The sequence below is a fragment of the Ixodes scapularis genome, unplaced genomic scaffold (genome assembly GCF_016920785.2).
Source record: "Ixodes scapularis isolate PalLabHiFi unplaced genomic scaffold, ASM1692078v2 PGA_scaffold2__306_contigs__length_199485367, whole genome shotgun sequence".
In the NCBI taxonomy this organism is placed as follows: domain Eukaryota; kingdom Metazoa; phylum Arthropoda; class Arachnida; order Ixodida; family Ixodidae; genus Ixodes; species Ixodes scapularis.
The window spans coordinates 41,118,423-41,134,919 of record NW_024609857.1 but is presented as its reverse complement, the minus strand read 5'-3'; the positions used below and the strand labels follow the sequence as shown (position 1 = coordinate 41,134,919).

The following is a 16,497-nucleotide window of genomic DNA, read 5'->3' as shown; positions in this document are numbered from 1 at the left end:
CTTTCCGCAATTTTAGTGAAAGCTTCCACCATCTTGGGGCACCTCTGTAGTAAATCTTAGTGGGATAGTTAAGAACCAGATTTATATGGACCGTCCATATTGGTATCAAAGCGTTGGTGTAAACACTGTATAATGAGACTATTTCATTTCGTTTCCAAACGTGGAAATTTATAACCGGAAGGAAAAAAAAAAAGAAAAACAAATACCGGGTGACACGCTAGAAAAATAGTGATTTTTGCACCCAGAATACAATCTACATTTCGATGAAAGTTCGATATCTTTGAGAGGGTACGCTAGAGACAGGGATACGATTCCAAAGTTCTGATAGATTATGTTTACCAGAATGATATAATTTGTCTCACTTGATGATCGAGCGAAGCCGAAGCTACAAACATGAGCATGATACCTTGAACGACGCTCGCACTGCACGAGCGCTCCCGCTTGGCAAGGACGTAGAAAGTACCCCGAGTTAGCTCTTGTAGCTTCTGCTGTGCTCGTACATCACGTAAAACAAGCGAACGTGAAGAGAAAACTAAATAACTTCGCCAGTGTTCACATCAACTTGGGCACCGAAAATGTGACCTTACAATATGTCAAATTACGTGAAACTTCTTTGTTTCGTTTTAATTAAATTCAAGAGTAGTAGAAGCTTCATGAACGTGTTCCGAGCTTTAAGCTTCCATGACAAATACTGGCGCTCGTTTAGTACAAGTATCATTAGGTACAACATGATCGTGCTTGTAGCTTTGTATTGTTTGTACAATAGTGAGACAAACTATAGCTGCTTGCTTGCGTTAAGGTTGAAACCCCGTTGAATATTTTGTTTACTTATTATTTAAAGTACACACGGGACGACGGAATCAAATTGGCATTTACGTAGTCGTTCAAAGACATCTGTGTGTTTCTGTTGTCTTCAAAGTAACACTCTCGGGTACTTACTTCTTTGCATGTTTAAACTTCTCCCAACTCACTTGAACACTTTAATTGTATGTTTACTATAAAAAAAAAGTAGTGGGTACGGCCTGATAAATCTTAGAAAGTATTTTAAACGTGAGAAGAGTCGGACTGATCGCTATGGTGCAGTTCTATGATCTTCTTAATACTTCAGTGATGAAAGAATGGGACCCAATATGATGATAATGTAATTAATGCAAAGGTGCAAGCGAGCTGAACAAGATTTGTGTTTTTCCTTACTCCGCCTTATTCCCCTTCTCTTGGGATTATTATCGTTATGACTCAATATGATTTTTTAGAGATAGACCCAACTGAACATATTCAGCTGCTTGCGTAACCTTTATCCAATCTAAAGCACATAACATATGTTAGACAAGTACGCCCTGCCCTTTTTGTGACCCTAATATCCCAAAAACCTAGTGGCCATAAATTAATAAATAAATAGGATCAGCTGCAATAAAATGTGATTATTACAAATTAACAGGATAAAACACAAAGAAAGTACTTTAGAACAAAGTAAACAACAAAGGCTGGCGTACGTCAGTATAGATTTTGTAAACTTCATTGTTATGCAGATTAAACTTTTAGTATGATATATCGAAATTTACACAGCTTCCTGCCATAGTATGAAGCACCTCCACCTCAGTTGCATATTTATGAAATAGTAAGATAAGACTGCCGTTCATCTGTTATACAGAGCCGTTCTGTATAGACTAATTTAGGTGGGGGCACAGCTTGAATAATCTAAAAAGTGTTTATGGTCGCCTCTTTTTTAACGTTTTGTGCATCTTGGCTTTGTGAGGTTTTGGACACAAGCGGTAATAAACTGGCGCCATAATGAGCCTGGATTTCACAACGCAAGCTCGGAAAAAGCTTCCCCGCATTGTCTGCCAGCAACGATGATGTTGATGTTGTGTGGAGTGCACGTTGCGGAAACGCTAGGGAAGCTCATCATTAGTATACGCTAATTGGCAACGAACTCAGCTATGGTTGACAGTGAATATTATTACCTGTCCTTTGTTGCACCATAAGTGAAAGGAGAGCGAAGATATCAACCGCAAGTGCGCCACCTTGAACGATGCTACGCCTCTAATTACCACGTGTGAACGTCAGTGCGGTCTCCAAGTGTTATGCATGCTCTTGTTGTCTCCACTTTGCTCATACTAATGGTAAAACAATATATCGATCCAATTGCGATATAGAGATATACCGAACACTCTCTTGCTTTGAAAAGAAAAATAGTTTATTCCAATTCATGGCTATTGTTCGTTTAAATCTATGATTTAGTATCTGGTTTGAATGTGCTTATTATATCAAGTATATAGATCGATTTTTAAAGAATTTTAATGACAGAATCTCTTCTTTGAGAATTTCAAAACGCTCCACATGTTGCACTACGCTCACACTGATAAAAGTCTGATCTTCACGTCGCTGTTCTTATACAGAATGTCTAGAAAAAAATGTTTTAACTTGTTTTATTTATTTTTTATTTAGGACCACACCAGCGTTTTTACTAGGCCAAGTCACTTAAAAAATAAATAGCAATAAGACCTCAGAAGAATGGCTCTTATGTTGTTTTTTTTTGCTTTTTTAAATCTTTTCTTTGATACGTCATTTTGCAATTTGTGTGCAGTGATATCAAAGGCACAGTCAAACAAGCGAAACATTTTTCAAAATGCTTTTGTTTGCACCTTGCGCTGGGAAATGAAACTCATTATGAATGCCACGTGCTCACACCCGTGTTTTAGACAACACAGCACAGAAGCTCTTGAAATAGAGCAGAGTGTGCTGGAATCGGAAGCTTCTCTAGCGCGGTAGACACACGAATAAAGCAACGATGATTGCAAAGGCATATATTAAAGTTTGACGATTCTGTACTCTTCAAAACCGTTTCTAGTGAGCGATTACAATTCAAACAAAAATAAAGAAAGTATAAAATTATTTTAAGAGCTCTCTTCCGGGGCTGTACCTCGTAGTGCAAGTAGCTTAAGAAATGTGCAAGGACAGCTTTTCAGAACCTTGGTTACACACAAGAGTAGGTGCTCCGAATAGGAGCTGGACTAGTTAAACAAATAAACCAAAACTAAACCTAATGTGTCACAGCTCACCAAACTAACGAGTCACATTAGCGTGCGTATTAGATGCGATACTTTGCACTTAGATGATGTCGTTGAGTGACTAGGAATCTCCGTGTTGTAGTCTAGTCGAGGCGGCTCAACTTCATGACCCAACGTTGGCCATGAGCGGACTGTACAGGCTTTCGAGAGGCATAATTTGCGAGGCAGTGTTACTGACTAAAGATTTCTGGGGCGTCTCGTACTGCCTGTGACGGTATCTACGCGCCGCCAGAGTCGCCGCACACAGCACCAGGATCATGGCGGACACGATGCCCAGCACGACCGCCACGGCCACGTTGCTCGTGTAGTGGATGCCTTGCAGCATGAAGCTAGCGTCTCTCGTCCGAGCGCGCGTGCACGAGAGTTTCACGTGAGAGCCACCTTCCTCGTCCTTGACGGCGATGCAGAAAACGTACTTGGTGTCCGGCTGCAGGTTGTTGATGGTGTACGACCTGTAAAACTTGCTCACCGTCACCGATCCGAAGCGTCCTGTCGCCCCAACGTCCTTGACGGAAGAATCGTCCACGTTCTTGGTGCCCTGCGGAAAGTAGTCTTTGCCGTCGTCCAGATGGTACTGTATTTCGTACTTGGGAAATGTGTTCCGTGCCGTTCCGTTCCACACGACATTCACGGACGTGGCAAGAATGCCCTGGGGGAAGATGTGGATGTCGATGTTCTCGACCACAAGATCGACCACTTTGACCACGCTGCCGAGCGCGTTCTCGGCGATGCACTTGTATGGCCCCACGTCCATGGGCTTTAAATGGTAGATGGTCAGACTCCCCGGCGGCTTGAACTGAACATGCACGTCGTTGCCCGTGTCATTGCAGACCCGACCGTTGGGAAGGACCCAACGCACTTTGGGCACCGGAAGGCCGAGCGCGTAGCACTGGAACACTTGGGCGTCACCGATCTTCCGCTGCACCGTGCTGTTCACGGTGCCGACCAGGTAGGGCGCGCACTCCACGGGTAACTCGGTCAGCGATAGGTTTCGAAGAAGGCGGCCTGCCATCGGCTCCGGCCTGTGGCAAGCCAGGTCTTCGGGTTGCATAAAGTGAACGGACGTGTTTGATAGGGCTGACACGGCCTCAACCGCCCAACGAACATTACAGTCGCAGAGAAGCGGGTTGCCGTGCAGAGAAACCTGTAAAGGAGCGGACACATTGCGGAACAAGTCTTCGCTGAGAGCGGAAAGGTTGTTCTGGTGGAGGTACAGCTCCCGGAGGGACGGAACGTTGACGAACGCCTCGGTGTCCACGTACTGGAGCCGGACGTTGTCGTGCAGCCGCAGCAACTGCAGGCGGGGCAAGTCTCGAAACGCTCCGCGCTCGATCACGGTCAACGTGGGCACGTGGTCGGCGCAAAGTTCCACCACGGGAAGACGCACAAAGTTCCCGGATCGAAATCCCGTGAACGGGTTGCTACCGATCTGGAGCGTGCGCAGTCCATGGAGTTTTTGCAGTGCCTGTGCAGGAACGCGGGTGAGCTGGTTACTCTCCAGGTGCAGCGAGGTGAGGTTGTCCAGGCCGAGGAAGGCCTGGTCGCTGAGGCCTCGGATATGGTTGTGAGACAGGGACAGGTGCCGGAGGCGGTGCAGCAGGAGGAACACGCGGGAGTACACGTACGAGATGTGATTGTGCGAGAGTGAGAGGCTCTCTAGCGCGAACAGGTCTTGGAACCACTCGGGGTAGATGGCGGGCAGATGGTTGCGGTCCACTGTGAGCACTCGAAGCTGTCGCATTCCGTCAAAGACCCGCTCCTCCATGAACTTGATCTGCACGTTGTTCATGAGGAGCGTCTCGAGCCGGACGACGCCTCTGAAGACACCGTTGAAGAGGGTCTTGAACTCGTTGTGGGACAGGTCTAGGAACTTGAGCCTGCTGATATTGTGGAAGATTATGCCGCGGCCAAGCTGCTTGATGTGGTTCCGCGAAAGGTCCAGTTCAACGAGACTTCGGAGCGACGGAATCTGGTTGTGGAGGTCCGTCAGCTGGTTTCCGTTTAAGAGCAAGACCTGGGTGTCTGCGGGTAGGCCTGTCGGTACTGTCCTCAAGCCTCGACCTGAGCAGTTGGCAGTCTTGAGTCTCAAGCCCATGTTCATGGAGGCTTCGAGACTGCACTTGCAGACGAGGGGGCACTGAACGTCCCAGGAGGTGTCGCTGGTCTCGTTGGACGCTACGACAGACCCGCAGGCTAGGAGGAGCACGAGCAGATGGTTCAGGAGAGCGCAGGGCTTCGTGACTGGTAAATGCGGCGTGGCCGAAGTACCGAAAGTTTTTCTCCGGCGATCCATCGAAATTCAGTGAGGTCCCAGGCGTTCCCGCCTGGCCCATAGGATTCAGGTGTGAGGCCTCGAGGCTCGCCAACAGGAAGCGTGCGCCATTCTTCTGGCCGGTCGCATGGCGTTCGTACTTCTACGCGAGCAATCCATCTGCAGAAAGATAAAAGAGAAAAAAAGCGATCCTTTGTTAGAAGCCGACATTTTACTCTGAAATCAACTTTTCTGAACGCTACAAGATTAACCCTGATTAAAGATTAAAAGAAAATATTTGTAATGATCATATTCGTTAGAAAGTACCGCCCGTGGTACTTTCGTTAACTAATCATTGTCCAGTAAAATAAATATAGAAGGGAGACGGATGGCGTTGTATAGACGATTGCAAGCACTGCGACTCGCCGCCGCCATACCTCTGCTCATGCGGACAAGCCCGTGCAAGTGCAAACTTGCCAAAGTTATGTTTATCATCATCATCATTTATTAAACCTTGAAGGCCCTTACGGGCATTACAGAAAGGGGGGGGGGGGGGGCACTCGCTGAAAAAAACATTATATAAAGGAACAAACAAAAGGTGTTCACGCGCAAGCTGCACATGCTTGCACGCACGGGGTGCCAGTCGGGCGCCATGCTTTCATGCGTCTAAATACGTCTGGATATTTACTAAGGGATATCTTAGTAGACGTTAAAATGTGCTTCAAAATTCGAATCATCTCGAAAGGGCTGCCCCTCCGAAAGCTGGAACTTCTATTTTTTCTTCTTTTCTATTTATAAGTCGGGAAGAAAAAACAACAAAGAAAAAACGTAAAAAAAATGAAATCTAGAACTCGGAAATTTTATGGGATTACTCGAGATTGAAATAAGTCGGTCGCTAAAGAGACGAAAAAAACAGAAATCCTGGAGTTGCGAGGTCTTTTGAAGTCGCAAAAACTTTTAAACAGAAAACAAAACGAAAAAAAAAAGTCTTCTAGAACTTCTTTCGTGACCTCCTTACCTTTTGTTTAAACTTTTGAGGGAAGCAGTGATCGCCGGCGCGTCGTATATAGCTCCGCGTCAAGAAGAAAAGTGTCCCCGGGCTAGTTCCATACCTTCCCCCTGCCTTCGAGCCATTTATATCGGCACACACCCGTGTCGGTTCAGCGCTTCGATTGGACAACTGAGCGACGCCGCGGTTCGCGCCCGCAAGTAAAGACATCAGACACAAACACGCGCACAGACACGAAGACGGTCCCGCAGGCAGCTATAGACTTCGTTTCACCTGAACGATGGACCGCTGAGAAACCTACGAGCTATCCGAACCAATCCAATGTTGTGTGGGTGTCACGTGACCCTCAGAAGGGCTGCAGCGACGTGCGGGGGTGAGCAGTTACCTGATATGTTCGAAGTTCTGGATTGGTTAGGGCGTCTCGTAGGCGTCTGCAGTGCTCCATCGTAAGGTGAAACAAAGTGTAGCAAGCAAAGCAAGACTTTCTGTCTTCCACCTCTCTCTACCTCTCTGCCGAGAGAGAAAGAGGGAGAGAGAGAGGTAACACGATTTCATTTTCTCGGCCTCGCTTTTCAGTCTCATTTTGCTCCATGTCAGTCGCAATCCGTCCGCGCTATCCCCTCCCTCCTCCCCGGGATTTTCTCACGTACTTCCTCTTCTATTCCTGACTCTCGTCCGCCATATCGATTACTTTCGGCCATTTCTTTTGCGCCTGTCTTATGACGGACCCCCGGAGCTGCGGAAACCGTTCTCCGCTTCACCTTCCCTTTTCTTCTACGGTCCTTCCTTTCTTTCTTTTCTTTCTATCTTTCTTTCGTTCTAATTACGATATATCTCTTCGTTTCGCGCGATTCCCTCGCCCCGAATCATTCGTGGCAATCGGTCACGGTCGTTTCAAGTGTGTGCCTGCGGTACTCGCTCGCGCCGAAACCGTTTCCGCCCGGCCTCATGAATTCTTGGCGCCTTTTCCGGCGGCACGGATGAGATTGACTGAGGGGCTGCGCTCGTATTGTGTCTTTTGCGGTCGAGAGTGTGACGGTCATTGCCTCGATTTATTACTACGTCAGTTTTTTTTTTTTTTTTTTTTTTTTTTACCTTTGTAACTTACTCTCTGTTCGAGGTTAGGCTTTAGAGGGGCGTGGTTTATCGGATACCCAATCATTGTTTAAAATTATTTTTACTCGCAACGTATTGTACTGAATTCGGTGAAATTTTTTCTTCGTGCTATTGCTGGCGTGGCAAACTGTTTCAGTTTTGTCGGTAAAAGTACGTTGTTTAGGATGGCATAAGTAACTTGACAAATATTCGCTTCTGAAGTTGACTATACAACAGACAGGGCACCGCCATTGCACCCGCAAGTGCAGCTTAACCGCTGGAACGCCATTTAGACGCTGCGCTTCGAGACGTACGCACTTCATAAAAAACACTGCAGTAACCATAGCAGCCATCCGGCGCGTCGAGTGAGAAAGGGGGGGGGGGAATGTGTAAAGAGGGGGGGGGGGGGGGGGAGAGGGTTGCTCGTGCAAGCGGCGTGTATGGGCAGTTCCGTAACTGAGCTGATCTAATAACGTTGGTCTAGGGTCAGCTTTGTTTTCGAAACGAGGGTTTTAGTTTCTAATTTCTCAGGAAATACTCTTATTTTCTGCAACACAATCCACGTTATTCATGTCAGGTAACTTCGATAACGAAAACTTCGAAAAGCCCAGTCGGGACTGTAGAAAACTAAAACTCCAGCGAATGGGGAGGGAGGAAGATGATTGATTATTGTCGCGTGGAGCCCTTAATAAACACTGAAAACCTCGTGATGAATATGATCCTTACAAAATAGCAACAAAGGAAATAGTTTTTTCTTCACTTATTTTGTGCTTCAGAAGAGAGGGACAATGTCGCCAATGTCGCATATAAAAACAAAATCAAGAAAAACTCGAAATATCTCCGTCCTAAAGACACCGTAACAACTTAAAAATAGAAACAAAATACACAGTTGAGGTCTGAAGTAGTTCTTCTTTTTGCGTGTATATCTTGTAACCGTTTTTGTCTTGTGTGTGACTTATTTTTTTCATAGATGAGAACGAACTTTAAGCGAGAGCGCTCAGGCGCAAAAAGCCAGGTCATTTTTCTCTGGCTTTCCGGTGTCTAGGTCTCCGCAAAACAGAGAGTAGATGGAACACATCATATCGCACTCCGTTTGTTCCATCCTACGCTCCGTCTCACTATACGCTGCACCGCGGCGCACTCTAGGAAGAAACCCAGCCAATCAAGCGCCGAGGGCGTTACCACGCGAACTTCCTCTTGCCGGGATAGTCGCGTGCCACGTTCTCTTTTGCTGGATCGAGCGGGTTGGCTCGTGGCTCCAGCTGCAGTCCATTCTGAGACGAAACCGAACGCAGTCCTTTTGCATTCACGGCGGAATGCGTATTTGCCTCTTTCGTGCAACTTTTATTAGAGCTCATCGTTCGTACCCGAGGAAGCGGAAAGAGGCAGAAACGGACCCCAATACGCATGCATGCATTCTCGAGTGTACGAGCACTAACCTACCGACAAAGAGAAGACCAGACACGCAAGCACACAAGCGGGCGCGCACACATACACGCACACGCGCGTGCACACATACGCGTGCTCTTCACACTCATGATATAAATAAAAAGAAAAAAAAATAAGAGTGAAGTGTTTCAGCGGAGCCCTGGGTATTTGCCTCTGGAAGAGTTTTCAGGCGCACACTTCACGCAGAACGGGATGAGTTTTATCGCGTTCAGAAAAGAAAAAAAGAAAAGAAATGTAATAATATTTTGGAAAACAAAAACCAAACAAAAAGTAATTTTCTTTTGAAATGGGGTTCTCAGAAAGAAAGAGACAAGGGCACGAAGAAAATCCTTTAAGACAAGACAAAGTAGAAGGGAGCGAAATAACTGGGGAAGAAGAAAACATCACCAAGAGGGTCTCATACAGTTCTTTCGAGAACACAGAATGGGACTCTTGCTCCCATTCTATTGTTTCGCTTTTTTTTTTTTCATTTGTTATGAAAGGAGTTAGGTAGAATAGGTTTCTTCTGTTTTGAGGCGCATTTTCTTCTCGCATTGTTCTCCGGTTAGCGCATGTATGTACGTACGGGATTCGACCGTTTCACAATTTAAATATGAAGAAGGATGGTTGACAGCCATGTTTCGTGAATTCCAAACTTCCAACCTTCTTTGGCGATGTAACGAACGAACTGCCGAGTCAGTCAGCGTCAAATGTATTGTGCGGAGGTTTATGGATAATATTCCTCAACAAAATGGCGTCTGGTGTCCCGCTGTAGATGGGCAATCAGGCCAACGCAGTACGATTAAAGTAGCTGCCAGTTAAGAAAGGCCCGGCGTTGCCTATCATGGAAAAAATCGTAAGGGTGCAGGCGAGCTGGTGACTATTAACCATGTTCCATTAACCTGAGACTGGGGTAGAGAAGAAACATCGAAACGTAGAAGGGACGATGTTCTACGTTTAGATGTTTCTTCTCTACCCCAGTCTGAGGTTAATTCAACAAGGTTGCCTATCATGCTCATACTTCTCGCTTTGTCGTTCCTCCTCCGGTGTTGTTATGTACAAATGCCGCATCCTGGTTGAATGAGGAGCAATAATAAGATCATAAAAGGATAAGAATAATAACACTCCGATTTTAGTGAAGGCGAGTGCGAAAGCGTTCTCGGCTGCTGATTGGACGGGCCACCAAGGCTTGCGCGTAATCAAGCAATGAGGCATTTTGGACCCGTTCGCGAGTTCAGAATTAGGCTAAATTTCGGTGAGGAAGTCTCACCATCTCCAAAATAGCGAGCAAGACTTTGATGGCTCTGATGTGCTTGTCCTTAGTACTCCGCAATCTACCCGTCCATGTCAGCTTGTGTACCGCATCAGTACTTGATGTTTGCAAAAGACGCGCGGATGCCCAATGGCTTCCAACATAAAATAGCGGACGATCACAACTTCGGACCACGTTCGATCTCACTTATCCGTGGCATTCGGTTCGTATAGCAGGCGATCAACTTTTTCTTCGCTCCGTTAACGTACGACGTACTGTGTTTCCTTGTCTTATTTTCGTCAGCTAATGGCGCACCGCAGCGTACGAATCGTGTTCCTCGCTCACCTTGTGTCACAGGTTTGGAAAATAAAAGATCCAAATGATCCCCATGCAAACAAAATATATCATTTCGTTAATACCGCTGACCGGACGATATATAGGTCCACTCCCTGGTGGACGGACTCACTGTGAGGGGCGAGGAACGAGACGGAGGCGTAGCGTTTAACTAACGAATGATTTACAAGAGGCCGCGTCACCCCTATCACCCACCGGACTCAAGTTCGCGCTACTCACCCCCATAACTCTTTGTACAGTTTAATTATTATTTTTCTTCTTTTTCTTTGAGTACAAGAACCTAAGTGCAGAAAACGTTCTTTGTATGAGCGCTGTGTTTCCATAGTAAGATAAGTCGAGCCTGAGCACTTGTGGACAGATCAATAAGTATTGAAATTTGTGCGTTTCCTCTGTGAGGCGGCCCTTTGGGCTTTGCTGTCGGGAGTTTTGTCTGTTTTGTTTTAAGTCTAGCGGATTTCCAGTAAACCGTTTTGTGTTTGAAAAGAAAAGAGTCTGCGTTGTTCCGTTTCCCCTCACCGTGAGTCCGTTGGCGTGGACCTATCGTTGGGTCAGCGGTCCTATCAAAATTAAAAATTGTGTTTGCATAGGATATATTATTTCACCGAAACTGTGACACCTTGGCAAACGAACCGTCCACGAACGCTATCTTCGCTCCCTGCGCGATGGGCAGAAGATCAGTCACAACGAGTGTTGTGACCGAGAAATACCTATATATCAGGCCATAAACTTCTACTGGTGCGTAAAAAAAAAAAGGGGGGGGGGGGAGGGGGGGGGGGGCGTCACTGTGTTAGTTTGCATATGGGTTCGGTTATATTATTTAACTCGCTACAAAGTTTTGAGCACCAATAACGATTTTTTTACAAGAGGCAGCTTTCATCGTTTATCACTTGGGTCAAAATTGCCGAGTCACTAAGTTATGAGCGCATGATATTCGTCAGAAGAGGGCTGCTGCGAATGCCCTGAACGCGTTCCATTTGACAAAGATGTCGGACCTTGTTACAGACCCACTTCGTCTTCCTGATATGTTCCCCCACGTTTCTTAGTGAAAAAAGTAATGCGGGAAATCTGGATAGGGGAGGAGACGAGGGGTGATGATCTTTTGAGCCCGTTCTCGTTTCGGTCTTCTTACTTGGCCCTTTTCAAAACAGTCGTTCTCTAAAAAGTCTTCTCGCTTTGACCCCTTCGCATCTGGCTCTTTCCCGTTTCGCCCCTCGCATTTCAACCCTCCTCATTTGAGCCTGTTCCCGTGTCACCCTTCTCACTTGTCCCTTATGGTTCCCTATAGGCGTGACGCTATTAGGTGTCGCGTTTTCGTTACAGCCAAACGTTACACTAGATTTAGAATATTACAGATCTCCATAAAAATCGGCCGATCAAACGCATTCTACGTTAATATTTGCCTAAGGAAATTTTGTAAGGACAGGTATATTGATAACAGATTGATAATATCAGGTGCAAAACAAACGCAATGCAACGCATGAAAATAAAGAAAAAAATTGCCACAAACAATACACAACATCCGATACCCTACCTCCAGCTCATATATTTCAACAAATTACTCTTTCGCTGTGTATTTGTTTTCCGGGGTTTCTTTTAACGCAAATGTGGCCCCTGACTTCGGTCGATGAGGACCCATAGAAACCACGTAAAAAAAATAAAAAATAACCCTCCGTTCATTCCCGAGAATGTCACACACGCGAAATGACGAGATGCTCAATTTAAGTATTAACCTCCTTAAAATACGGTCTCGCGCCGCTGGCATCCACGACGAGACTGTTCGCGGGCGAGAAGTTTTCGTAAGTGCCTTGCGTAATCTAAAATGGGTTCACTCTTCTTTTTGCGTTATAGCCGCTTGGTTCGGCGTTTTAATGTCCCTCGCTCTTATTTCGCGGTGGAAACTCGGAATTGTCCATTTATTTCCGCGAGCTTAGTCTCGAATGGCCCTTAGCAGGTTGGAGGCTTTGGGAGCAATTATTTTGTCGAAACTTTAACGCGCAAGAAAGCGCTTGCGTAAGTTTTGAAATCCTTAACGTTCGCTCGCAAATGGAGAATGAAGGAGCTCTTACATAATGAAAGGACCATCATGTGCGTTTTTATTTTGTTTCCTCGAGCGGACTGCGCTTAAATCAAGACTTTGTCCATTTGGTCACGTACTGCCGGCATGCAGGTATGCATTTTTTTAAGAGTTAAGTTAGTTTAAAAAATGCTTGACATCAATCAGGCAATAATTTTGTCGAAAGTCACATTATTGATTGAGGCGGGCTTCGAGATGCAAGTGTGGCGTGACAAATAACATATTAATTACTAGCTAAATGATATTCTTAACAGTTGAAATGTTTTACATTAAAATCAGCGACTTCGTTAAAATAGGTTATTGCAAATTTTGTGTTTCAGGAAACTACATTCTGCTCCGCACTATTCATTGACGACTGCCTAAACAATGTGGCACAAGAGAAAAAACGTTCCTACGAAATGGGGACGCCAATGGCTGCTTGAAAGTGTCCAGTGATCAAAAGTCGATTTATCTGTCGCAATATGTGTAGCTCACATGGTCGTAGACGTGCGAGGGTACGTCATACCTTGAAGTTTCTACTGAACGCAGAGCTTTAGACTATCTTCTTTTGTTTAGTTCTGGTATAGCGTGCAGTCTTAATTCCCAACGTAAAAACGTCAAAGAAAACTTTTTTTTTAACAATTTAGAAATATTGTATTTTAATGACGAGTTAGGATGTGTGATTAGAATGTACCGGCCAAAAATACTTTTTGAAAGGATAGGTAATAAAATTTGGGTCATTTGTTTTATGCTTCTAACCTCCTACCCCGGCATAGGAATCAACCGCGCACGATAACATTAGCCGACGGAGTAATTTGTTCGAGCCAAGCACCCCTGGTTATATTTGTCTCAATAGAAAACCTGTATAGGCTATAAAGATGGCGAGAACAGAGCAAAACAACGCTCACATGAACTTTCTCCCCATCCCTTAATATAGTTCGCTGCGATTTTCCTTCACGTCCAATAACCAACACAGTTCTAAAGCCTCGCGTTCCCCATATTATTTCACGCCCATCATTTGCCTGTGACAACTGCGGCTGTCTTTTTTTAATGGCTCAATTATACAAACCTGCCATTCAAGAATCCTACTCATATGTATATATATATAAATATTGAAAGACGTTTACAAATATTTGTAATGCGAAATTAGAGCGCAGCTCTTGAGGTATTTTGATTTTGCGATGTACCGTGACGGGAGGGTATGCAGGAGGATGAGGGGAGGTTACGAAGGAGGATGGTAGGGGAGGGTACGGAGGAGGAGGAGGAGAGGATACGGATGACTCTCCCCTCCTCTCCCCAACCACCTCTTCTCCCTCCTCCCCTCCTCCCCTCCTCTTCCTCTTCCTCCTCGTCCATAAACTACCCTCCTCCTATAGTTTCCCCGCTAAATTTAGCTGGAATAGTGAAGCCACGTGACCTCAACACCAATTCAGTTTCCCCGCTAAATTTAGCGGGGAAACTGAATTGGTGTTGAGGTCTCGTGACGTGAGTTTTATCGCTAAATTTATTGGGGAAACTGAATGCGCAGTGTTGCATTATAGGACGTCACGGGCCTACCACACCAAATCAGTTTCTTCGCTAACTTTTGCCGCGAGTTGAATCGGTGTATGAGTCTGTGACGTCCCATACTACAACGCGCGCGGTTTCGCCAACGGCGACGCCGCGAAACACGGGAACGAACGCCTAAGAGCTGCGCCCTAAAAAAATGGTATACCAACAAAAGAAAGCTTGGCTCATTCCATTTACCTGCACAAGCCTGCACCGGAGCACAAGAGTGTAGCCCGCTGCAGAGACGTACAGGGCAATGCACTTCCGGTTGTGTCTCAAGATAGGCTGCACTCGTAAATTAAACGTGGCGGTGGGTGCAGGAAGCGCAGGTAAATCGACCGCGGCAGCTGTCTCGTCCCATCAGCCGTTTTCTGAACCCCCATATTTGAACCTACTTTGATGTGCGCTTATGACGCGGAAAAGCAGAAAAAAAGCCAAACGGCAGTTTTACACATATAAAACGAAAAAATCTAATTTAGCGTGAAGATATTTTTTTTATTATTATTTGAAACAGCTATGTCCGATGTCAGAGCCAATTCTTGCTTATAGACGCACTCAGCATCGCATTCGCGTTGACACTGGAGAGCACAAAGTGAAACACGTCGAGTTACACTGTTTTTTTTTTGTGTTTCTATCTGTGAAAAGGCCCACGTAAGCTTTGTGGCCTCTTGGATCTCGCCTTGGCATCTTTCGACTCCGAACGCGGGAGACGGCGGTAATTGAAGTTATAAAAAGTTTTTTTTTATACTAATTACAGTCACGAAGGGTTGTAGAAATACAGGACGTGGCGGGTCCCAATTGTCTTACCGTTCCGTAGTCAACGAGACTCGGAAATTAAAGAGGTACGGAAACCAAATGACGTGACCCGCGAGCTCCCTACCTCTCCCTTCTTCAAAATCAGACAGCGAGGAGCGCAATCCGTATCGCCCTCGTGACGTCAGGGGCTCCTGCACAGCCAAGGTAGTTGCAAGCGTTGCCGCTTGCTGGCGTCAACGCGTGACAATATCGCCTATTAATATCCAAGGACTGTACGCCTGTGGCCTACACGCCGCTTGCCCGTAACGTCACTCTCGACTATGCTGGCATTTTTTTTTTTTTTTTTTTTTGGGGGGGGGGGGGGGGGGTGGACCGAGTATTCGGTTCACCGCTTTAGTTTCACACAGCAGAAGTAGTAGCTCGAGGGAACCAGTAAGTGGAAAGAACCGTTGGCACCCAGCGATGGCGACACCTGCGAGCCATGTATATACGCATTTTCATAAAAGCGCGTATGAGGCCGCGTTCATTGCTGTGTTGGCGTGTTATGCGCGCTCACTTTCTGGCTGGCCGCAATCGCGAGGGAGCGCTGGTTGGGCTGTGATTTACACACGTATGGACTGTGATTCTTGCAAATAGTGGAAATGTCTACGGACGTTTGCAAGCATGACGTACCGGATAGGGGGATCGGTGGCCGAGTGGTCTAGCGCACACCAGCTCGGAGCACGTGGAACGAAAGCTCGCGCTGCAGAACCCAGGGATCCTGGGCTCGAGCCCCACCCCTGCCCGTTTCGATCTGGATGAGCATCGTACCGGCGTGCGGTCGTGTATCACTACTGCGTGAGCACGTTAAAGACCCCAGGTTAGCAGTCGTACTGCACTGGCAAAATTGCTCATCAGTGTAAACCAGTGTCGCCCCTACTGGCAGACCAACCTTACGCTGTATAAATCACTCAAAACGTCCAATTTGACTTTGATTTGACGTACCGGATGAAGGTAGCTCTGACATGCCTGCAACTGCACGTGCTTGCTTACGCGAGGGAGAACACGGCGGCCGCCCGATGCCCTGTCTGTAATCGTCTATACACTCCGTGCGACGCGACTAACGCGCCGCCACGCGGCCGTTACCGAAGGTAGGCAGTGAGAACTCCAGAGAAAACAAAACCGACACCACGCCGCGTACGTTGGTACACATTGAAGTCGGAGCGGTGCGGTTGCGCTGGGTTCACAGCATGAAGCGCTGCCGGTGCTGCGTCGTTAAGTACTTCAATAGTTATGCGTCGTATCTCGTGGGGACAAAGTTTAACAGTTTTTCACCTCGCCCATGTTTTGTGGGACAGCGACAACGATGGACCCGTGCCGTTCTACGCGATAAATTTTGTCTCCCGATCATATCTGCCACTTTGTCGGCACGGCTGACATATTCTACACTGCCGCTTTGCGCTCTGCGTTTGTTTTAGTACCTGTGACGCCTACATGTGTTAGCGCCGATGGGACGAACTGAAATGCCATCCCACACTCGCGGGTATGCAGTGCCGATTTCATTGGAGGAATGCCCTCTAAAGAAGTTTCGTCCCCATCGTACGTGTCGATGATATTTCCGGACAAGTATGGCACGCAATCTGTACTTCATGCAGATAATTCGAACGATAAAAAAAAAGAAAAAAAAAAGTGACAAATATG

At 46.4% G+C, this 16,497-nt stretch overlaps 1 protein-coding gene across 1 annotated transcript; it reads right to left on the bottom strand.

The window, feature by feature from the left end:
• Positions 1-3,079: 3,079 nt before the first annotated feature.
• Positions 3,080-5,364, bottom strand: LOC120842828 (leucine-rich repeat neuronal protein 1-like). Its single transcript, XM_040214012.2, has one exon. It carries the CDS (start codon positions 5,362-5,364, stop codon positions 3,175-3,177), a length of 2,190 nt encoding a protein of 729 aa, XP_040069946.1. The 3' UTR covers positions 3,080-3,174.
• Between the last annotated feature and the right edge of the window lie 11,133 nt (positions 5,365-16,497).